This window comes from Pantherophis guttatus, chromosome 1 (genome assembly GCF_059756535.1).
Source record: "Pantherophis guttatus breed Tessera chromosome 1, ASM5975653v1, whole genome shotgun sequence".
In the NCBI taxonomy this organism is placed as follows: Eukaryota; Metazoa; Chordata; class Lepidosauria; order Squamata; family Colubridae; genus Pantherophis; species Pantherophis guttatus.
The window spans coordinates 316,620,835-316,644,789 of NC_142063.1; the positions used below are offsets into that span (position 1 = coordinate 316,620,835).

General features: G+C 40.5%; 1 protein-coding gene across 2 annotated transcripts in view; it reads right to left on the minus strand.

Moving 5' to 3' along the window:
- The window catches only part of USP34 (ubiquitin specific peptidase 34), a 153,680-nt gene that overhangs the window by 98,048 nt on the left and 31,677 nt on the right, over positions 1–23,955 (minus strand). For both annotated transcript variants that reach the window (XM_060692619.2, XM_034427298.3), the window contains exons 6-14: positions 10,562–10,629; positions 7,661–7,853; positions 5,536–5,597; positions 5,036–5,117; positions 4,859–4,951; positions 1,992–2,117; positions 1,469–1,598; positions 770–805; positions 23–150 (exon numbers count right to left, since the gene is read on the minus strand). In XM_060692619.2, coding sequence (XP_060548602.1) covers positions 23–150; positions 770–805; positions 1,469–1,598; positions 1,992–2,117; positions 4,859–4,951; positions 5,036–5,117; positions 5,536–5,597; positions 7,661–7,853; positions 10,562–10,629 — 918 coding nt within the window. The remainder of the gene's footprint in view (positions 1–22; positions 151–769; positions 806–1,468; positions 1,599–1,991; positions 2,118–4,858; positions 4,952–5,035; positions 5,118–5,535; positions 5,598–7,660; positions 7,854–10,561; positions 10,630–23,955) is intronic.

Consider the following 23,955-nt stretch of genomic DNA (forward strand, 5'->3'; position numbering starts at 1 on the left):
TAGAAAAAAATTACTATTGTACCTCTGTATCAGAGAGTCGCTGTTGGACATGCTTATTTCTAATCAGTTGTTCCTCCATTTCAATGTCACTTCCTCCACTCTGATGAGTATCGCTGTTGTCACTGCTTTGAGGGCTTGCTGCAGGCGACCCTATTTCAGAAAAAAAAGTCTGTTCAGAAAATGTTGATTTTAATATATGTTCAGTTGTATTAATCCTGGAGTCCCCAACCCCCAGGCCAAGGACCGGTACTGGTCCAGCAGGAGAGCAAGAGGAGTTTCATCTGTATTTGCAGCTGCTTCCCAGCATTAGCATCACCGCCTCAGTTCTACCTCAGATCATCAGGAGAGTGAACCTACTGTAAAATGTGTATGCAAGGGATCTAGGTTGTGCGCTCCTCCTCTCCCCAGTTTGTGGAAAAATTGTCTTCCACGAAACTGGTCCCTGGTGCCAAAAAAAAAAAGGGGGGGGCACTGTATTGTTGTGGCTCTTGCTGTAAACCTTTGACTAGCCCTGAAACTAGTCTAGCAGCTAGTAACATCAATAGCATAACTGCAAGTTGCGTTGCTGTTCTTGCAAAGGGTAACAGAAAGTAAGAAAGAATTATAGAATTATGTATGTGGAAGATCCAGAACTAGAAAGAGAATGCAGCTGCTGCTTAAAATGTAACTTAGTTCAACTGCCACCTAAATAAAAGATGGATAAAATGAAAAATTATATAAAGGTTACTTAATAAGATGATTGTCATAATGCTTTTTTGCAATAACTTACATGGTGATGGAGCTGCTCTTCGAAGCTCTTCTTCCTCTGAAGAAGGGGGGGGGGAAGTAAAGATAGTGATGATTATATATTACCAATAGTAACATACAGACAGTCCTCAACTTATGACTATCTATTCAAATTATAACAGTGATGGAAAGAAGTTATTTACAACCAGTCCCCACACTTAAAACCATTGCAGCATCCTTATGGTCATGTGATTAAAATTTATGGCAGCTGCAGCATCCCAGGTCACACAATCATCATTTGTGACCTTCCCAGCTGGCTTCCAACAAACAAACCTAATGGGGCAAACCAGATTAATTTAACAACCATATGATTTAATGACTGTGCAATTCACTGTGTGACTCAACTGCAGTAAAAAAGGTCATAAAATCAGGCATGACTCACTTAACAACTGCATCATTTAACAACAGGAGTTCTGGTCCCAATTGGGGTCATAAATCAAGGAGTATCAGTATCTAACCAAATTTTCTAGAGTGTGTTTTTATTTTCTAGATATGCTGGGCTTTTCTACCTGAAACTCTTATTTCTACTTTTGAATAAAAATGAAACAAGAAACTTATGGTTAACTAAAAGAAATTGATTTTTGTTTAGAAAATATATTAGTCTCTATAATAAACTCACCAATAAAACTTTAAATCTATTACTTAATCATTTATGATGCCCAGGAAACAAATGTGCACTCACCTTTTTTATTTCCCATGGGTAAGTTTGTACTAAGTAAAGATGCAAAAGAACTCTGCTTTGATAGTTGGGCCTTAGCTGCTAGAGCATTATTCCACAATGCTTTAATGAGCATGGATGCCAAATATAAAGTCTGTAAAGGAATAATAAATTACAATGTCAAAAAATGTGTATTCTGTTATTCATAAAATTGTAAATGTGTATGCTGTTATTCATAAATTCACAACTGCAATGCAAATGCAAATTACCTCAGGCTCAAATGGAATCTTCCTAATTTATTTTTTTTCTATTAGAGCTAAAAATGATAAGAGATATAAATATTGGCCTCTAATCTAAGTAAACCTATGCACATAAATATATTTCCTCTCCCTCTCTTCAGAGCAAGGGCATCCAATTTATTCTATCAGCAATGCCATAATTTTCCCAACTACTTTCATATGTAATTTTGTTTAATTTTTTTTAAAAAAACATATACGGAAAAAATTTCAGCCAGAGAAAATACTGCTTTAAATTCATTTATTTCTACCTGTTCGGTATGTGCACTTGGATGAAGGATGGAAACTAAATTAAGAAGATGTCTGAGTGGCACAGGATCCAGGTTCTTGATCAATGAAGGAAACAAGTCATGTATATAGCGGCTACAATGCTTCAACTTTAAAAAGAAAGGGAAAGACAACTTATTAAGAGAAATGGCTTTTCCTCCTCCTTACAGTTTTTATAAACAACTTACAGTTTGTATATTCTAAGGATCAGCAAAATAATTCATGCACAAATGATTCCTTTACATGAAGCAGAAATTTGAGGTGGTTTGTGCCCAAACTGAAACATTTTTTTTTTTACCCAGATGTAGAAAGAAATAATAAGGCTGTTTTGCAGAAGTAAATAAGGCTATTTTGTTCCAGATACTGACTAAAATGCAATTGTTCTGAGCAGAAGTATTTGAGGGAACCATAAAAAAACCAAGTTACAAGAGTTTCCTTGGTGACAACGTCTGAAGGGCAGCAAAGGGAAGATAAGAAGTGGGCAGATCTGTGTTATATATCACAATTGAGCAGCAGTTGCGGGAAGGAAGAGAAAGGTGGCACAATGGAGCAAGCAGGGTGGTGGGATAATGGATGCTGCAGTAAGGAACAGGTGCAGAGGCCATGCAGCAGAGACAGTGACACAATCTAAAAAGTAAGTATCTTTGTTTCTGATGAAGAAGAGACAGGGTTTGACTGAACCTTCAGAATTCATAAGTATCAGGCTCAAAACACATTTTTCATTTTCAACACTCTGTCTCTTTTAGTTTTAGTTTTCATTAATGCCATGCTCTCTCTTCTAAAATATTTTACAAAATTGTGATAATGAAAATAGAAATATACAAAATAATATCAAATCATAAAGGGCAATTAGAGATGTGAAGCTTTTTTTAAACAAACGGAGAAAGTAAATCTAAACCTAAATTAATTTAGACCTGAAATATCTAATTCAGAAAAGTAACTACAGTGCTGGCCAAGTGTTCACTGATTAGTACTGAAAGAAAATGATATTTATTATCAAATAAAAACAAAACCATGATTTTTATCCCAATATTAATTCATCACCATGCAAAGGCTTTGGTATATTATGTTTTTGCTTGTTTTTAAAATGGTTGGAATCTTTAGGAATCTTAAGTTGGTGAAAAATAATCATTTGCACAATTTGCAATATATACCTATAACCACTCATTTAGTGGCCCTTTGAAGTTACAATGGCACTTTAAAAAAGTGACTTGTGACTGTTTTTCACATTTATGACTGTTACAGCATCCCCATGATCATGTGATCAAAATTCAGGCACTTGGCAACCAGCATGTATTTATGGCAGTGTCCCAGGGTCATGTGATCACCATTTGTAACCTTCTCAGTTGGTTTCTGACAAGCAAAGTCAATGGAGGAAGCCAGATTTGCTTAACAAATGCATGATTCACTTAACAACTGTGGCAAACAACTGTGTTATAAAATGGGGTGCAACTCATTTAACAATTTTGGTCATAAATTGAAGTCTGCCCGTACTAAGTTTAGCAGTAACTAGAACTTCATATAGCAGTCTTCACAAATACAAACTTCAAAATCCTTCTACTACTGATCTACATACAAGTAGGATTTGTTTAATGTCTGCTGAAAAAGTAGACATTAAAATAGTCACATGGAGTCAAACTCAAATAAAAAGAGACTTTACCTTTATCTTACGATAGAAAAGGGAAACACGGATGAAACATTTTTATGCACTTGGGAGATTGCTTTCCATTTTTTGGATACTAGTCTTTGCAGTACCAATTCATTGAATGCCATAACATCTAATACCAATGATGGTAAAAATTTGTATTAAATAATAAATAAACCCCAGTATGCTATACAGGTAGTCTTTGACTTACAACTACAATTGACCCAAAATTTCTGTTCCTAAGTGAGACATTTGTTAAATCAGTTTTGCCCCATTTCTTGCCAGAGTTACTAAATGAATACTGAAGTTGTTAAGTTAGTAATATAATTGTTAAGTGAATCTGGTTTCCCCATTGACTTTGCTTGTCAGAAGGTTGCACAAGGTAATTACATGACCCCAAAACACTGCAACTATCAGAAATACATGCCAATTGCCAAGCATTCGAATTTTGATCCTGTGAACATGGGATGCTGCAGAGATTGTAAGTGTGAAAAATGGTTAAGTCACTCTTTTCAGTACCACTGTAATGTCAAAAGGTCGCTAAATGAATGGTTTTAAGTTGGGGACTACCTATATTAAACTGCTTTAATATGAAAAATGCTTCAAAGTTTCTAGGAGCATATATGTTGAAGAATAAGTAGTTAATATCCAACTGCTGCTTTTTCATGCTTTATCCAAAAATTCATTTCCTTTTGAAGTTTACTTATTTAAATATAGAGGCTGCCCAATTCCAAGCAACTCTTGGTGGCTTGAAACAATCAGAGAAATTAAATTAACTTGCCATGCATGCTGAAGAAAAACACACTTAACACATCAGAGTTGAGAGACCTACTGCCTGAGCACTAGATTTGGTATCACTTGACCTCTATATGTTTTAATTCTAAGTAGCTGTTCATGATAAAAATCCCAAAACAATAAACAGCATCTACACTAATACATATAAGCATGTACACATATATTTAAGAAACACATCTAATTTAGATATAATTAAAACCATAATTTAGTGCTATGGGAATAAGCTGCAAACATATAAAGCTTTTGCAGCTCTACAAACCTTTCAGGTTCAAAAGAAGGGATTTACTGTATACCTGCCAATCAATTTTCCATTCCATCTAAACCCAAGCCTTTCCATTATTTTTATTTTCTTAGCACAATAGTATTTTGCCTGAGACCACTTTTTGGCATAATTCTTAAGTAAGGGTATACCTGTGCTGCAGCCCATATGCAGTCTATATGCTGAGTACTAAGCCGGCCTTCAGCAGCAAGAAAATTAAGAATCACTTGGCACTGTTTAATGATCTGGAAAACATTAAATCAACATTAAAACATTAAAACTTAAACTTCATGATAAAGAGAGACAATCCTGTTTTATAATAAACATACCTCAATATGCAAATTTGGTCCAAAAATATGTTCCACTACGTTGTTGTTGATTAGCCAATCTGCAAGTTCTTTAGCAATGGATCTATATAAGAGAGGAAAATCATAAGAAGGTAATTGCAGAATTTCCATTAATTGTTATCTACTAGGTTAGGGACATGCAATTTCTTTAGTTTTAGCACTACATAAGCCCTCTCCTACCGGTGTATGGAATATCCATTTACAGTTGGTGAAAATCAATAAACTTTTATGGGAAAGAAAGGATTTGTATTTGAAAGATTGGAGGGGCAACTCAACCTTCCAGAGAGGATTTGAGATTTTTAGTTAATGTGTGTTAAAATACGATGTACATATAAAATTTAAAATAACCATCATTTTTGTATTTGGCATTGAATGACTTCAAAATCACAGTTCACTCCAAATTCTAATGAAATTTTACTGTTGACTGCAATGTAGTTGGGGCTAGGTTAAATGAAAGTATTCCAAAGATAAAAGATACTTACGTTTCTGTATCTGAAACCAAGGATTCATTATTACACACATCATTGAAAGTATGAAGTTGATTCTACAAGCAGGAAAAAACACTTTAAATTTATAAATGCAAAAGGATACAATTGATTTAAATGAAGCATCATTCAAAAGTTAACTAATCAAATCAGTAACTCAATTTCTATAATAAAAATACTAAAGAAATACATTTTAGCCAATAAAGAACAGCAAGTTAATCAAAATAGGTTCTTACCTCAAATTTATTCATTTTTTGCAAAAGGTTGTTTTCCTATTATGATTAAAATATATGAAGAACTGAACATACTGATATACTAATTACTACACTGATGCTTTCATAGTAAACTTCATCAATAATTGCAATTTCTTATTTTGATCATTACAAACCATTTGTATTGTATACAATATTAAAATATCCATTTATTTTACAAACAAAAATGCCTGTGAATACGTAAAAGAATGGATTATTTGGCTGTAGCTTCTTGTGTGCGAACAGAGCCACTGAAATTTGGAATCATGATATTAAACTATTTTGCAAATTGTTTTTAAAAAACTTAATTAAACCTGCATGGATTATGACAATATCTGAATTCAGTAACAAAATCACATGCATTTTGCTACCAATTTTATTTAAAACAGATTTACTCTCCCTCTCCTTAAAAATATAAAGTTAGCACACTGAAGAAACAGCAATTATTTCATTATGATTTTCTCATAAATTTTGCAAAATTTAAGTATTTCATCGAATATCTGCCTTAATTTAAATTTGCTGTATTTGTGAAGATATTTCATCTTATTTACAAATAACCCTTACTGCCATTTTTGTGGGTTTGTGTGATAAAAATGCCCCTTGATCGTTTTGGTTCCATTACATTGTGCGTAATTTAATTTTTTCACAGATATCACATAGTGAGCCAAAGTATAGCATGATATGTATATCCAAATAGTTCTAAGCAAGGGTAGTTTTCTGTGTAATAAGTAAGTACATCATTTCCTCTAATATCTGCTATTGCCCTCTTTGGCAGAAACCCCCTCAGGTAGGCATTTCTTGTAACTGCCTACAAGCCTGTGGTATTGTCCGGAAGAAACTTTTTCCCACTCCTTCATGGAGGTGCTCCCTTACTAGAGGTTTTTAAGAAGGGATTGGACAGCCATTTGTCTGGAATGATATAGGGCAGTGATGGCGAACTTTTTAGGCACAGAGTGCCCAAACCAGACGGCGTGCATGTGTGCACACTAGAGCGCTGGAAACCCGATGACCAGCTGGCTGAGCTGGGGCGACGGCATGTGTGCCCACAGAGAGGGCACTGCGTGCCTTCGCCATCACGGATATAGGGTGTCCTGCTTGGGAAGGGGGTTGAACTAGACGACTTCCTAGGTCCCTTCCAGCTGTGTTATTGTTATCCTTGATGGATTTCTTTCATGTCCAGATTACCTTAAATCACCTCACAGCATCTCACTGGGATTTAAATCTAGACTTTGATTTGGCCATTCTAGAACACTTCATTTCTTTTTCATTTTTTTCAGCCATTCCTTGACAAATTTACTGGAAGGTCATATGCCCATATCCAGTCCTAAATTGTACATCCCATTCTCTCATTTCAATAACCTATCATCTTATTCTGCTGTGTTGGGGGCCAAATTCTACTTAGGCAGTAAAATCATAACTTTTGAAGAAAAGAAAAATGATACGGATAGTCCTCAACTTACAATAGTGTATTTAGCGACTGTTCTAAGTTACGATGGCATCCCCATGCTCACATGATCAAAAGTCAGATGTTTGACAACTGACTCATATTTATGACAGTTGCAGTGTCATAAATATTTCCTGGGGTCATGTGATCCCCTTTTGTGACCTTCTGAGAAGCAAAGTCAATGGGGAAGTCAGATTCACTTAATAACCATGTTACTAATTTAACAGCTGCAGTGATTCACTTAACCATGGTAAGAAAGGTCGTAAAATGGGGCAAAACTAACTTAACAAATGTCTTATTTAGCAACAGAAAATTTGGGTACAATTGTGATCATAAGTTGAGGACTACCAGTATTGCCTCAGAACACTTTTACATATACTTATTTACTTGTATATCTAAATTCTACATATATTCAAAAGCTTCTTACTGTTATTTGACTAAGTCCAGCCAATCTCATGGTTAAGGTTGGTGACATAAAGTACTTAAAAGCAAGATCAAGACTCTCTTTATCAAAACACAAGGCAGTATCTAATGGCTCTTTAACTGTGCTCCACATTAAATCTGCCATATTACGAGCTGCACTCTGTCTTAACTCCTGGTCCGACAGTTTGCATAAATACCTAAGCAGAAATACAAGGAAGATCAAATTAATATTAACAAAACAAGTCAAATTAATTTTGCCAGTCATCATATTTTCTATTGAAAATATATAGCTTTACAGAATTGCAAATTGTAAGTCATAAGAAACCAGTCCACTTTTAAGTTAAATAAAAGTTTAAATGTAATTTCATTTGCAAAAAGTCTTGTCTGAAAGCATTTGAAATATGTTATCAAATACATGTGAAAATCCATGTGACTTTTGACAATTTTATATAATTTTTAATTTCTTACATTTCTACATTATCTACTATATACAGTGGGGCAAAAAAGTATTTAGTCAGCCACCAATTGTACAAGTTCTCCCACTTAAAAAGATGAGAGAGGCCTGTAATTGACTTCATAGGTAGACCTCAACTATGAGAGACAAAATGAGAAAACAAATCCAGACAATCACATTGTCTGATTTGGAAAGAATTTATCTGCAAATTATGGTGGAAAATAAGTATTTGGTCAATATCAAAAGTTCATCTCAATACTTTGTTATATATCCTTTGTTGGCAATGACAGAGGTCAAACGTTTTCTGTAAGTCTTCACAAGGTTGGCACACACTGTTACTGGTATGTTGGCCCATTCCTCCATGCAGATCTCCTCTAGAGCAGTGATGTTTTGGGGCTGTCGCTGGGCAACACGGACTTTCAACTCCCTCCAAAGGTTTTCTATGGGGTTGAGATCTGGAGACTGGCTAGGCCATTCCAGGACCTTGAAATGCTTCTTACGAAGCCACTCCTTCGTTGCCTGGGCGGTGTGTTTGGGATCATTGCCATGCTGAAAGACCCAGCCACGTTTCATCTTCAATACCCTTGCTGATGGAAAGAGGTTTGCCCTCAAAATCTCACGATACATGGACCCATTCATTCTTTCCTGTACACGGATCAGTCGTCCTGGTCCCTTTGCAGAGAAACAGCCCCAAAGCATGATGTTGCCACCCCCATGCTTCACAGTAGGTATGGTGTTCTTTAGATGCAACTCAGCATTCTCTCTCCTCCAAACACGAGTTGTGTTTCTACCAAACGGTTCTACTTTGGTTATATCTGACCATATGACATTCTTCCAATCCTCTTCTGGATCATCCAAATGCTCTCTAGCAAACTTCAGACGGGCCCGGACATGTACTGGCTTAAGCAGGGGGACACGTCTGGCACTGCAGGATCTGAGTCCCTGGCGGCGTAGTGTGTTACTGATGGTAGCCTTTGTTACGTTGGTCCCAGCTCTCTGCAGGTCATTCACTAGGTCCCCCAGTGTGGTTCTGGGATTTTTGCTTACCGTTCTTGTGATCATTTTGACCCCACGGGGTGAGATCTTGCGTGGAGCCCCAGATCGAGGGAGATTATCAGTGGTCTTGTATGTCTTCCATTTTCTAATTATTGCTCCCACAGTTGATTTCTTCACACCAAGCTGCTTGCCTATTGCAGATTCAGTCTTCCCAGCCTGGTGCAGATCTACAATTTTGTTTCTGGTGTCCTTCGACAGGTCTTTGTCTTCACCATAGTGGAGTTTGGAGTGTGACTGTTTGAGGTTGTGGACAGGTGTCTTTTATACTGATAACAAGTTCAAACAGGTGCCATTAATACAGGTAATGAGTGGAGGACAGAGGAGCCTCTTAAAGAAGAAGTTACAGGTCTGTGAGAGCCAGAAATCTTGCTTGTTTGTAGGTGACCAAATACTTATTTTCCACCATAATTTGCAAATAAATTCTTTCCAGATCAGACAATGTGATTGTCTGGATTTGTTTTCTCATTTTGTCTCTCATAGTTGAGGTCTACCTATGATGACAATTACAGGCCTCTCTCATCTTTTTAAGTGGGAGAACTTGCACAATTGGTGGCTGACTAAATATTTTTTTGCCCCACTGTATACTACTATTCCATTTTTTTCTCAGAACTAGACTGGTAGAAGTAATTTGATTTTATTTAGGTTCAAGCAGGATTTAATTTTCTGTTTAATGGGTACTTGAATCCAGATTTCTTCTATCCACTGCACAACGGCTTTTAGGTACAACAATCAGAAATAAAGTCTAAATTTCATATTCTGGAATAGCCTCTCCAACCTAGTATCTCATGATTATACTGCCAAAATTTTTTCCTGCAATTGTAGTTCAACATGTGTGGAGGATAATAGATTACAATGGGTATGGTTGATTTCTACAGCTATCGCTTAATGCCAAATGATTACAAATTCAACTGATACAGCAGTCAAGAGGTTCACCTCCTCATTCCAAAATTTTGTTTGTGTTTAGTTTGAAGGCATCTATGATAATCACCAAATGTTTTTCAGGAAGCAAAACTTTGCCAAAAAAATGTTGTCCAGTATAATTATTGATTTCTTAAATACTAAAGCTAAGCATCCAGAATGCAACAATGAGGATAGTTACAGATATGCCCATATACTACCAATGTTTTGCAACCTGCACTGGCTTCCCAATATGCTTCTGAGTATATTTTATGGTGCTGGTTACCTAATAATCCCTTCCTGACACAGCACTGAATTACATGGGCCTATCTCCACTGAGTCGGTCCATCTTGCGAATCTGACAGAGTAGACATGCTCTGGGTACCTTCTATATGATAACTTCAAACAATATTATATGGTGGCCAAATTTCAATAAACAAATAGGTTAGCATTTTATATAAATAAATTTCAGGAATCAGAAATAAGTGCAAAAAGTACCTGATGACATAGGTCCTAAAGGGTATAATGTGTTGCATGACAGCAGGGATGTGCAGCCATATTCTGATCTATGCAAAAAGTACAAAAATTGAACAACTTAAACTGAAATGTCTTACAGCAACAAACTTAAGATACATACCGTATTTTTCAGACTATAAGACGCACCGGACTATAAGACGCGCCTAGATTTAGAGGAAAAAAGCAAGGGAAAAAAATAGTTTTTGGTCTCTGCACGTCCTGTTTTCGCCCTCTCCGGCCCTCAGAAGCACTTCGCAGGACATAAAGAGGCCCATTTTTGGCCTCCTGAACCCTACATGTCAGGGTGGATAAAAATCAATGATTTTTTTAAAAAAATCAAAAAAATCAGATTTTTTTGGATTTAAATCAGATTTTTTTTTAATAAAATGCTTTTTGAGGAAAATATATTACCATCCAAAAGTTATTCCATCATGAAATAAAGATTAGTTTTTTAACTATGTGGAATAATGTTTAATTTTTTTGGTAAATAAATTCCATTAATCCATTCACAATGTCATGCTCTTCCAGAGGTTTTTGTAAGATTATTGGGCAGTTTCTCTGCCTACAAGATATTATCACAGATGCTTGGTTTACTTTTGCAGTTCTCAAAACTGAATTTGACTCAGCAGAGATCACATGCCTCTTCTTCACAGCAAAAATGTTATAACATGAACAGAGTTGAGAAAAAGACCTTAATCCTATTGTTCTACAAACCTATGAATACAGAATCAACCCCTTCAGTGCTAAGTTTCAAGAAGTTCAGTGAATAGAATAGAAACAATATTTTTCTGATTGTTTGGCACAAGAAGAAAGTGAAACTAAGTGTGAGCAGGAAGGGGCAAGCAGACAATAGTACAAAATGAAAGTGAAACTTTCAGAGCACAATACTGCACAGCCACAGACAGACAAGTCTTTGGATCTTTTTGTGTGTATGACCTGAGGTTTATCACATTCTTTCCTTGGAGGAAAAAACCTATAATGGCAGCAGGCCGTAAAAGAGACCCAGTTTGGCAATATTTTAATGAAGTTCCTTTACCTATCAGTAAGGCAGGCATGTGTGCAAACTGCAAACACTGCAACAAAGAAATGCAAGGCCTGGTGGCCCGAATGAGGCAACATCATGAGAAGTGCTGTGATGAAGATGACCAAAGAAACACATTTGAACAGGCAGGATCTTCAGGTTGGTAAACATTTTTATTGAATCATATTTCTAAAGACTGCCTTGAACTGTCATGTTTGAGCAAAATATTATTACTGCATGTTACTGTCATTTAGTACAGTTATGAAGAAAAGCAAATATTCCTTTTGGGGCAGTGCTGTGTACAATAAGCAGAAATTTTATAAACAATAAAATAACAGCATTAACTTTTTTGTTTAGGGGAATTAATGGATTCTGGAAACTATCCACCTTCAAGATCACCATCCTCCTGTTCTACAGTTTCAGAGTTATCCATCCAGGAGAGTGCTTCATTAGCATCATCATCATCAGACACCCACAGCCACATATCACTATCACCTAAAAGAAAGAAAAAACCCTTCCCTCCTGGAACCACCATAGATAAGTTTGTGATAAAAACTAGCAGATTAGAAAAAGAGTTAATTGATGAAAAAATTGCCCAGTTTGTTTATGCAACGAACTCTTCTTTCCGTCTGACTGAGAACCCACATTTCATTAATATGGTTCATTCACTGAGACCAGGATACAGTCCACCCAGCAGAGTAGATGTTGCAGGGAAACTGTTGGATAAAGTATATGACAGAGAAATGGAGCAATGTGCAACAGCTCTGGAGGGTAGAATTGTTAACCTAAGTATTGATGGGTGGAGTAATGTCCACAATGATCCTATTGTATGTGCTTGTATAACAACAGAAGAAGGGAAAGTCTTCCTTGCACAAACAATTGATACGTCAGGAAATGCACACACAGCAGAATACTTACAAGAAGTGGCAGTAAAAGCTATAATAACATGTGAACAAAAATTCAAATGTCTAGTACGCAGTTTGGTCACAGACAATGCTGCAAATGTATCCAAGATGAGAAGAAATTTAGAAGAGCAGGAAGGGAATACAAAGCTAATAACATATGGTTGCAGTGCTCATTTTCTGCACCTCTTAGCCAAAGACTTAAGTGTTCCAGAAATAAAGACTAATGTTGTTGAAATTGCTAAATACTTCTGTAACAATCATTTTGCTGCAGCAGCTCTGAAAAGGATGGGTGGAACCAAGCTAACGCTCCCACAAGATGTTAGATGGAACTCTGTGGTGGACTGTTTTGAGCAGTATATCAAGAAGGGGCGTTGGTCCTACCTGATACGCTCCTTCTCGTTAGTTGGAGACAGCAGCCAGTGTGGGCAACCCTCATCCAATCAACCCGAAGGACTGAGTCTATCCAAAAGACCAAATCCCGTCCTTGTTGCCGGGTAGACCAGCTTTTGGCAAAAACTAAGGACAGACTCGGCGTGTGGTCAAGATATGAGAAAATTAGAGACAGAAACATGAGACCAGACTGGCAAAAAAAGGGGGGGTCTGGCTGCTGTCTCCAACCAACGAGAAGGAGCGTACCAGGTAGGATACCAACCAACGCCCCTTCTCCATTGTGGGTGGAGACAGCAGCCAGTGTGGGACATACCCAAGTTTACTGTCCAGAGACCTGGGAGGGGCCAGGCTGGTCCGGAACAACCTCCCTACCAACAACCCTCTGCAACACCTGCCGACCAAATGCTGCCTCCGCAGAGGCAAAGGAGTCAATTTTATAGTGGCGAATAAAGGGAGCCGGAGAAGTCCACGTGGCCGCACGACAAATCTCTAGCAGTGGAGTCTGAGTTGCCCAGGCCGCCGACGTAGCTGCGCTGCGCGTGGAGTGGGCAGTCACATGAGAAGGTCGTGGCAGAGAACGGAAGTCGTAGGCCGAAGCAATAGTCTGTCGGATCCAGCAGCCGATGGTAGAAGACGGCACCTTAAGACCCAAAGAGACGGGAAAGAAAGAGACGAAAAAAGCCTCTGATCGTCGGAATGAAGCTGTGTGTTTAATGTAGATGCGAAGAGCACGTCAGACGTCCAAGGTGTGCCAACGACATTCGCGAGGATGAGAGGGTCGTGGGCAGAAATTCGGGAGGATAAGCTCTTGAGAGCAATGAAACACGGAGTTTATTTTCGGCACGAAGGTAGGATCCAGGCGGAGGACGACACGATCAGTGTGGAACACGCAAAGATCCGCCCTGGTGGATAGAGCAGCCACTTCCGAGATGCGACGAGCCAAAGTGATAGCCACCAAGAAGGCGACTTTACACGACAACAAGCGCAGAGACGCTGTTCGCAGGGGTTCGTAGGGAGGCCCCATGAGGGACTCCAAAACCAACGGTAGGTCCCAGGTAGGATAGCGGTGTAGAACAGGAGGGGACAAGTTAGTGGCCCTGCAAAGGAAACGCCGAATTAGAGGATGTTGCGCTAATGACGAGAGGGATCCGCAGGTAAGTACCGAAGAGATGGCCGCAACCTGGCATCGTAGCGTGTTAGGTGACAGGCCGTCAGCAAATCCTCGTTGCAGGAACACCAGAACGTCCACGATCGAAGGCTGTAGGACAGGCACGCTATTCCTGTCACACCAAGAACAGAAAGACCGCCAAGTGGCAGAATAAATTCTGTTAGTTGAAGGGCGACGGGAGGCCTGGATTGTTTGTATAACATCACTCGGAATGTTAACTGTGCTCAAGGAGAGCCGCTCAACCGCCAAGCGGTCAGATTGAGCCACGTGAGGTCTGGGTGGCTCAATGCCCCCTACGTCAGAGTGTCTGCTATGATCGGGATGTGCCAGGAGGGAGCGACAGAAAGGGAAACCAAGTCCGCAAACCATGCCCTGCGAGGCCAGTGTGGAGCCAGTAGAATTACCTCCGCCCGTTCGTCCAAGAGCTTGCGGATCACTCTGGGGAGTAGGGATGCTGGTGGGAATGCGTATAGAAGACCTCGTGGCCAAGGAACTCGGAGGGCGTCGACAGCTTCTGCCTGAGGTTCTGGGAACCGGGTGAAGAAGCGAGGCAACTGTGCGTTTGCTCAAGTCGCGAAGAGGTCCACGACCGGAGCCTCAAACTGAAGGACCAGGCTCTTGAAGATTCGAGGATGGAGCCGCCACTCCACATTGTCCACCTGTTGTCGGCTCAGCCAGTCCGCCTAAATGTTGTCAACGCCCAAGATGTGTTCCGCCCGGAGGGATCCGAGGTGACGTTCTGCCCAGAGGCCGATTTTCAAAGCCACTGACAATAGGGATTTCGACCGGGTGCCCCCCAGTTTGTTCAGCTGCGCCTTGGCCGTTACATTGTCCGTTAAGACAAGGACATGTCTTAACTACGGATAGTAGTTGACGGAATGCTTTGAGAGCCAGGAAGATGGCTTGTAATTCTAGCCAGTTGATCGGACGACGAACATCCACCTCATTCCACACGCCTTGGGCGAGCTGACCCTGACAATGCGCCCCCCAGCCGCGGAGGCTGGCATCCATTGTCACCACCACCCTCTGGGGCTCGAGGAAGAGGGAACCCGCCGAAAGGGCCGGGGACCGCCACCACCGAAGGGATCTGCGAACTGCGGATGGAAGCAGGATCTGACTGGATGATGTGCCTCTGCCCGCCTTCTGTAAAGGTAAAAGAAAGCATTGGAGCTCCCGGGCGTGGAGCTGCGCCCAAGGAACAATGGCTATGGCAGAAATCATCTTCCCCAAGAGTTGGGAAAGAACATATGGGGAGACCTTCCGAGATCCCTCGACTTTAACTACCAAATCTCTCAAACTAACCTGACGCTCTGGGGAGAGAAAAACTTTATCCTGCAGCGAATCAATTAGGGCCCCCAAATGAACCAGGGAAGTAGAGGGAACCAGATGACTTTTTTCCAGGTTAATGGAAAAACCATGGGCAGCTAATGTTCTCAGAGTAAACTGAATATCCAGGGCAGCTTGGCGAGTGGAAGACGACAAAATTAAAATGTCATCTAGATAACAAAGGAGCCTGATCGATGAAAGCCTGAGATAAGCGGCCAATGCCGCCAACACCTTAGTAAAGGTGCGGGGGGCGGACGAAAGCCCAAAGGGCAAAGCTCGATATTGATAATGCACCCCCCCGTAACAAAACCACAAATAACGTCTGTGAGATGGGAGAATGGGGATGTGTAAATAGGCCCCAGTAAGATCGATAGAAGAAAGGAGATCGCCCCTCCTAACGCCGTCAAGAATGGATTTAAGCGTCTGCATCTTAAATGTTCAGTACACTACGTACCAATTTAACCATTTTAGGTCCAGAATGGGTCTCCAGCCCCCCGAGGACTTAGGCACCAGAAAAACTTGAGAATAGAATCCCATCCCAATTTCGTCAGAAGGAACTAGTTGGATAGCCCTGATCGAAAGGAGATGCTGAATCGGAGTGTCCATGAGCACCCTCCTTTCGGCGTTACGAGAAATCGGACAGCAGAGAAAGGTGCTTGGGGGGGGGAAAGGAATTCAATGGCCAACCCCAATCGTAAAGTGGCCAGGACCCATTTATTCGAAATAGACTTCTCCCAAGTGGCAGCGAAGAGAGCCAATCTGCCGCCAATGGGAGGGTCAGAGATGCGACTAGTGACGGCGTCAGTAGGAACGACCCCCTCCCCCCCGAAAGGGCCGTTTGGACATAAAAGGTTTTCCCCGGGACAACCTATCTTGGGAACCCCGGGGCCTCCCAAAATTGTTGAATGGCCGTGGCGGAGGGAAAAAGGAGGAGGAAGAAGAAGGACCCCCCACTGTCAGTAGCCCGAGATTGAGGCCGTGCCGTGTAAGGTACATAACGAGATTCCGCCCTGCGGAAAACAGCCACCAAGACTTTTTGTCTCGAGTCTCGGTCAAGAAGGGTTCCAAGGCATCCCCAAACAACCGGACCCCCCCAAATGGAATAGCAGCCAACCGCCACTTATGTCTGGCATCCGCCTGCCAGTGGTGGAGCCAGACTAAGTGACATGCAGCCACCGATGACGCCAACGACTTCGCCGCAAAACGGGTGGCGCTCAGGGTTGAATCCGCTGAAAATTAGACTGCTGCAATAATCTTATTGAGGTCCTGCTTAATTCGCGCGTTGTCCGGGGAAAGCTTCTCTTGTAGTTGACGGAGCCACAGCAAGGTGGTGCGATTGAAAAAGGAAGCCGTAGAGGAGGCCTTGATAGCCCATGCCGCCCTTGATGAGCCCTCTAGAGGACCAGGTCAGAACGACGCTCCTCAGGTCGCAATCTCTCATCAGGGTCTCCGGGGACATTAGCATTAGGTAAAAGGGAAGCCATGGGAGCATCCACAGACGGCAGTTGAAGTAGCAAGTCCAGGTCAGAAGCGACATTAAAGTTTTTTCTGTCATTAGACAAGGGCAGGGGAGCCGAGCCGGGAGAAGCCCACTGTCGCTTGACCGTCTCCAGAAACAGAGGCGGAGCAGGAATAGTCGTGACTTGTTTAGCTGGCTCTGCAAACATTGGGTCCAGAGCCCCAGAGGGGACAGGAGCAGAGGGCTGGACCACTGGAGACGACAGTTGGGCCGTGTTAATGGCCTTAAAGAGCAAGGATTTAAACATGGCCTGCGGAAACAAGCCAGACACAACTGGTTGGTCCGGAGGAAGATCATCGTCATCAGACAAGCCGGAACCCTCAGCATCATCAACATCAGACAAGACAGATGGCTGAGTGACCTGAGAGACAGAAGGAGAAGAAGGCTGTCTGGTGACAATCTGCTCTGCAGTGTGATGTCGCTCAGGAGAGGCAGACCTCACCGAACTGGCCCTGCTGGGAGGATGGGATCTAGCAGCCAATGATTTCTGCACCGCAGCTTCGATGAGCTTTTGCAAAAGGTCAGAGGATAACAGGTCAGGTAAGGCAGGAGGAGCAGAAACAGCAGCAGGCACAGTGATGGTTGCTTCTTGTGTCACCGCCGGAATTGGAACGACGGCTGGAGTAGAGGATTCAGCGCCCCACAGGTCAGAAGTGGAAATTGCAACCGGACAATCCCAAAGCGATAGCTGGTCAGGAGTCGCAGGACGAGTAACCTGGGTCGCCCCCACATCTGCCGCCGCCACTGGTGTCACCCCCGTAGATGAGATCCGCTCAGCACATGCCTTATCACAGAGCTTAGTAAGCACTTTATCTCAGCGCTTTTCCACTTTAGAGGAAGTACCGCCATCGTTCTTATGCCCTGTATAATGTGAATGCAGCCTTTGGGGCAGAGCTCGAGCCTCAATAGGAGTCTGGGCAGGTACAGGCGGGGTAACAGATGAGCCATCTGATTGGCCAGCAGAAGAAGCTACGGCCTTGCTACCGTGCTTTCATTTAGCAGCTGCTTTGGGCATGATGATACAAGCAAGAACAGTCAATAAGGGCGATCAAGGGGCAATGGGGGAGTGCAGAAACTCCAAAGGGGCCCTCAGTGTACAATAGTTCAGTCCAGCAGTTGAGGAGGGAGCGCGGAAACTCCACAAAATGGCCGTCATGTCAGTCAGTATATAAAACAAAATGGCAGCCGTCAGTAAAATAATGAGGTAAAGTAAGGCCCAATTGAATCAGCCTGCCCAGTTACACAACGGGAGAGCTGAAGTCTCCACAAGTCTTTCACAGCAATTTGAAGGCCAGTGAGAGCGAGCAGGGAAGAACAAAGCGCTAATTAGTGAAAAAACCGCTCCCAGCTGACAGGCGGCAAGAGGGAAGGCACGCCGCGCGGCCGCGCGATCGTGCGGGCTATGGGAGGCAGCAGGCAGGTCACTATGCAGCAATCCGGTCGCCAGGGGTACAGAGATGAGCGATTTCAAGCCACAGCCAAAAATAGGGCCAAGCAGTCAGAAAACGAAGCCGCGCTGCACCCCCGAAACAAAATGGCCACCGCTGCTCAAACGGCACGAAAAATGGCCAAAATCGAGGGACCAGGGAGCTGGGACCGTTTGAGCAAGGCAAAGTTCCAAAGGGTCCCCAACGATCTCCCCTCCAAGCTAGGAAGCGCCAAGGGTAACAGTCCAGGGGAATTTTCCCCCCCTTTCCCAGAGAAACACTGTTAGGCAAGGGGACAGCCCCCAGCCACAAGGAACACTCACAGCACAGTCCAAAATCACCAGAATCTGAAGGAAAGTCCAGAAATCATAGTCAAAAAACAGTCCAGAGTAAAATCACACCAAAAAGACCAAACAGCAATTAGCATTCAGATAAGAGAAACAGCTAGAGAACACACGCCAGTCCTGACTGAAGGACTGAGTCAAAAGCTGGTCTATCCGGCAACAAGGGCGGGATTTGATCTTTTGGATAGACTCAGTCCTTCGGGCTGATTGGATGAGGGTTGCCCACACTGGCTGCTGTCTCCACCCACAATGGAGAACTGGCCTATTCTTCACAGTTTGTGAAGAAAATCGAGATAAAATAGATGGCACTGTCATGGCCAAAATCCTTAACATTGGGCTTAAGAGAAATGTTGAACATATGCTGAGCATCCTGAAACCCATCTCTGAAGCGTTAAACAAAATACAGAAAAATAGCTGTTTTATTGCTGATGCTGTTGAAATTTGGAAGGAACTGAGTGAACACTTAAAAACAGAACTACACATGGACAGAATTAAATTACAAGCATTAAAAAAACGAATGGGACAAGTACTGTCTCCAATATTTTGGCAAATATTGTCAATATCCAGTATCAGGGTCAAAACTTAAGTGCTGAGGAAGAGGAGTTAGCTATGACATGGGTATCCAGCAATCATCCATCTGTAATGCCAACTGTAATAAACTTCAAAGCTAAGGGGGAACCAGTCAAGAAATATATGTTTGCTGAAGATATTTTAAAGAAAGTCACACCAGTGAACTGGTGGAAGTCACTTAACACTTGGATTTAGAGACTGTTCAAGTAATGATTTCACTTTTAACAGCAGTAGCTTCTTCTGCAGGCGTTGAAAGAATATTCTCTTCCTTTGGACTCATTCATTCTAAATTGAGAAATCGTTTGGGACCCGATAAAGCAGGAAAGCTTGTTTTTCTTTTCCAGATTATGAACAAAGAAGATGATGAAGATGACGAGTGAGCTACAGAGGACAGTATTTAAGTTTTTCATGTGTAGGCTGGGCTGACAATCTAAGTTTCTTAAAATACATATATTTTGTTTAGCCAAATTAGTTAACAAACATGGATGTTTGTTTAAACAAATAACATATGCTGTAATGTTATTGTTTCAATTGAATAAATCTATTTAAATTGTTATTATTAAGGTAATGATTATTTTTCTTCTTCCTAAGTACAACAGAAAAGTTGTCCAAATATGAATGATTAAGCTATTAAACTGGGGATAAAAAAACTAATATGAAAAGTTGTTATTCTAAAAATCTTCATCTACTTGCATATTAAAGTTATACAAGCAAGAATTAGTCTTTATGTAGAAAACTATGATTTAAATCAAGCCTTACTGACTAGTGATTTAAATTGTGATTTAAATTGTGATTTAAATCAGTTTGATTTAAATCAAATCCACCCTGCTACGTGTGTCCCATTTTTGCCAAAAATACGTCCATTTTTGGCCTGCAGAGTGATTCTGGGGGCCGGGGAGAGCGAAAACGGGTGCAGGAGCCTGAAAACGGGCCATGTAGTGCAATGCAGAGTGCTTCTGGGGGCCAGGGAGGACAAAAATGTGACACGCGGAAGGTTCGGGAGCCCAAAAATGAGCCGTACAAAGCAATCCAGTGCTTCTGGGGACCAGGGAGGGTGAAAACATGATGCGCAGAGGGTTCGGGAGCCCAAAAACGGGCCTGTATTCAGTCTATAAAATGCACTGAAATTTTCACCCACTTTGGGGGGGGGAGTGCATCTTATACTCCGAAAAATACGGTATATTTGCCAACTAGAATTAGGAAAAATTTTCTTTTCTATAACATAGAGGTCCACAACCTTTCCGGCTTGGTGGTCCAGCAGGAGGGAAGAGGGGATGGCTTTGTGTGAGTGGTGGGTGTGCGTGCAAGCGCACATAGCTCCATTTGTACAAGCGGCAGGAGCAGGAGCCCACTGCTCACACAAATGGAGCTTTGAATGTGAGCATGAGAGCCTGCCATTCACACAAGTGGAGCTGCACATGCACTCGCTTGCCGCTTGTGTGGTCTTGTTTGAATGGGTTGCAGCCCACTAGTGGGCCACGGCCTGGAGCTTGAGGACCCCCATGTTTGTGTACCATACTGTACATTCATGAAGAACACTCCCAAAAAATCTATTTGCCACAGCTTTCAAAGGCATAAAGAATGAAAGATAACTGGTGTGAGAGAGAACCCCTAAATCACATTTCTTCAATCTTTCAGATACACTGGATTACATTTCCCTTATCTGCATAGCCCCCATAGTGGGCCAATACTCAACCTCTAGGGAACACTATTTTTTTTTCTTTAAAACATATTGATACCTTTTCCATTAAGCACCAATTATATGAAAACTTGTGCTGGACTCTCATACAAAAAAATTAATGACAACTTGAAATGAAAAATGAAAATATATAATAACAGAATCAATTAATAAAAAGAAACTCATTTTATCTACTCATTCTAATGTATAAAATAATATGAATTAATCCAAGGAATAAATAATGTAGGGTCATGCCTGGAATTTTGGTTTCTATTACGCAACTACAAAGAGAAGAATGAGTTGATAAAAAGATGAAAGATACTTAATGATGAATTCTATAGCCCTCTCAACTCAACAGCTTTGTCAGAACGCCTCTTCAGGAGAAACCGGAAGTGTCGCAGCAAGACCGGCTGGAAAAATAGCGGGCTCCAACAAAAATCCGGCCAGAAAAAACATTGTCAGGGGGGTCTTCGGATCGGAACTGTCCTGTAGGGACAGTGAAGGAGGAGAGGCGTCTCGGGCGACCAAGAGGAACAGGCAAGTTCCTTGAAAGGTCGGAAGCAACTCTTCGGACCAGCAGCAGAGGTGGTGACCATTGTAAAATGACCACTCTGAAGCTGGGGCAACTGGACTATGTTTTTGTGCAGGAGCGGTGTTTGAACGGAGTGCTGGTACCGGGTGAGTGATTGGCCAACTCAAGGTAAAAGAAAAATTCGAATTGGAACATTAAAAGGTGTCCCGGAGATGAAATGAGTGGCTAATTGGCACTTGGGAAATTCTTTGGAGGGAGAAGAACAAAGAGGAGGCTAGAATACTAAAGCCCAAGAAAGTTTTCATATCTATAATTGGATTTGGAGAAATTAAAAATAATAAAAGAAAAGAATCCGAGGAAAACTATTTTTTATGTGGATTAAAAATATTTTTGACAGCTTTGACATTTAGTTGGTTTGAGAATATTGTGGATTTGAGAGAGACATCTGCTGGTGGAAAGAGAGTACTGCAATATTTGTTGGAAAATAGAAGAGAAAGTACAGCTGTGACCTTGACTACTAAAAGATAATTTGGAAACTATGAGAACTTTTAAGGAGTATTTGTCTTTCTACATTGCTTGGTTTCAATTCTCAACGGCTGTGGAAGATAACAAATCTTTAACTTGGAGTGGACTGGATAAATATTTGAATTGGACATTATTTGAAAACAAAAAGAGACTACATAGATTTTAAATTTTAATTAAATGTGACATAATTCAAAAGTGTTAACAATTTCTTAAATTGGCAATATGGAGTCTTGGATGTGTGAGGAATTAATTGAGATATTTAAAAATATGCGTGAATCACTAAAGGGTAATAAAAAGTCAGAAATTTTGCTGGAACACAGAGAAGAGGAAATAGGGGAGGAGGTGGTAAAAGAGAGCATAAATGAGGAGCAAGAAAATAATATTGAAGGAAAAGGAACTGAATGCAAAAAGCAGTTAGATGATTTCAGTGGGATTTACAGAGACAAAAAAAGAGTAGATAGGTGGGAACATCCCCCCCAAAAGAATCAATCAAAGGGTAAAGAGGGAAATAGTGGAAAGAGATTAGGAGAAAGATTGGAGAGAATTACTCGAATAATATATCTAAAAGTGAGAAAAATAATTCAGAAGAAAAGATATAATAAATATAAAAAGAAGAAAAGAAAAAGCAGAAGTTAAGAGAATGGGATAAAAGGAGAAAACTATCAAGAAGTGGAATTTTGGAGAGACCAAGAGAAAATGGTTAAAGAAGGGAAGATCAGTGAAAAGGAGGAAGGGAAATAAGGTACATACTAGTAAATATAAGGGAACTGTATTAATATGATTAATTGTGGATGGTCAACTAAGTTAAAGGGTTTTAATGTAAGATTTGAATATGATGATGTATAGTGCTTATAGTAAAACAGAATAGCAGAGGAAATGTGAAATGGCAATTTGGTTTAATTTTGAAGACAATTTAAATTAAGAGACAAAGTTGAAATGTTAAAAAGTGGGATGGGGATTTTAAGAAATATATTCTGTAATGGAGAAATCAGATAATTGATGTTATTGTAAGAGATTAGGAATTAAGAATGGAGAGTGATACTGTTTATGTATTATGTATTAAGAAGAAATTAAGATAAGATAAAGAAATATGGAAAAAGAATATTATGGCTGAAATTGAAAACATGTAAAATGGACTTGGGGAAAAAAAGAATAATATAGTAGAAGCTGAAATAACAAGATATGGTGAAAAATGATTAATTTGTGATAAATAATTATATAAAAGAGATGAATATGGAAAAAATGGGAAGATTGGAATAGATTATAAAGATATATATATATATAAGATATATAAGATGTGACCCGGTCAACACTCTGTTCATAAAATATGTATGTTGAAAGAATAATTCTAATAAAAACAACACTCAACAGCTTTGTATCATAATCTAATGTTTCAAATACAAGCTAATCATATTGTAAGAAAATACAGCTAGAGACAGAAGCTTGCAAGAGAGATGTTCCCAACATCTCTTTAAGATTGCTGTTTCACAAAAATCTATAGTGCTCCGAAATATCTAACTCCTGACAGTTGCTCCATAAGAAAGCTATTATTATTGCAGATGAAAATCAGAGGCATAGTCTCTTCCACCTTATCTTCTGAGATCATGTTTTGAGCAAGATTTGAACCACGGATTTCCAGGTTTGAAGTTCAGTCTTTTAACTATTATAAAATACTGGCTATATTGTATGAAAGTATAGTATGAAAGTAAGTTTGTGAATTTTAAAACTAGCCATAATTCTGCAGTTTTGTGATTTATAATGTGATCAGAGCTTCATGTCTAAATCCTATTATTAAATAAAGAGATTGTGGTTAAACAAATAATGCTTAAAATAGTATACTGTTTCATATTATCAACACATTGAACCAACAAGAGCCCTGGTGGCACAGCAGACTAAAGCACTGTTATTAATATCAGCTGCCTGCAATTACTGCAAGTTCAAATCTCACCAGGCTCAAGGTTGACTCACCCT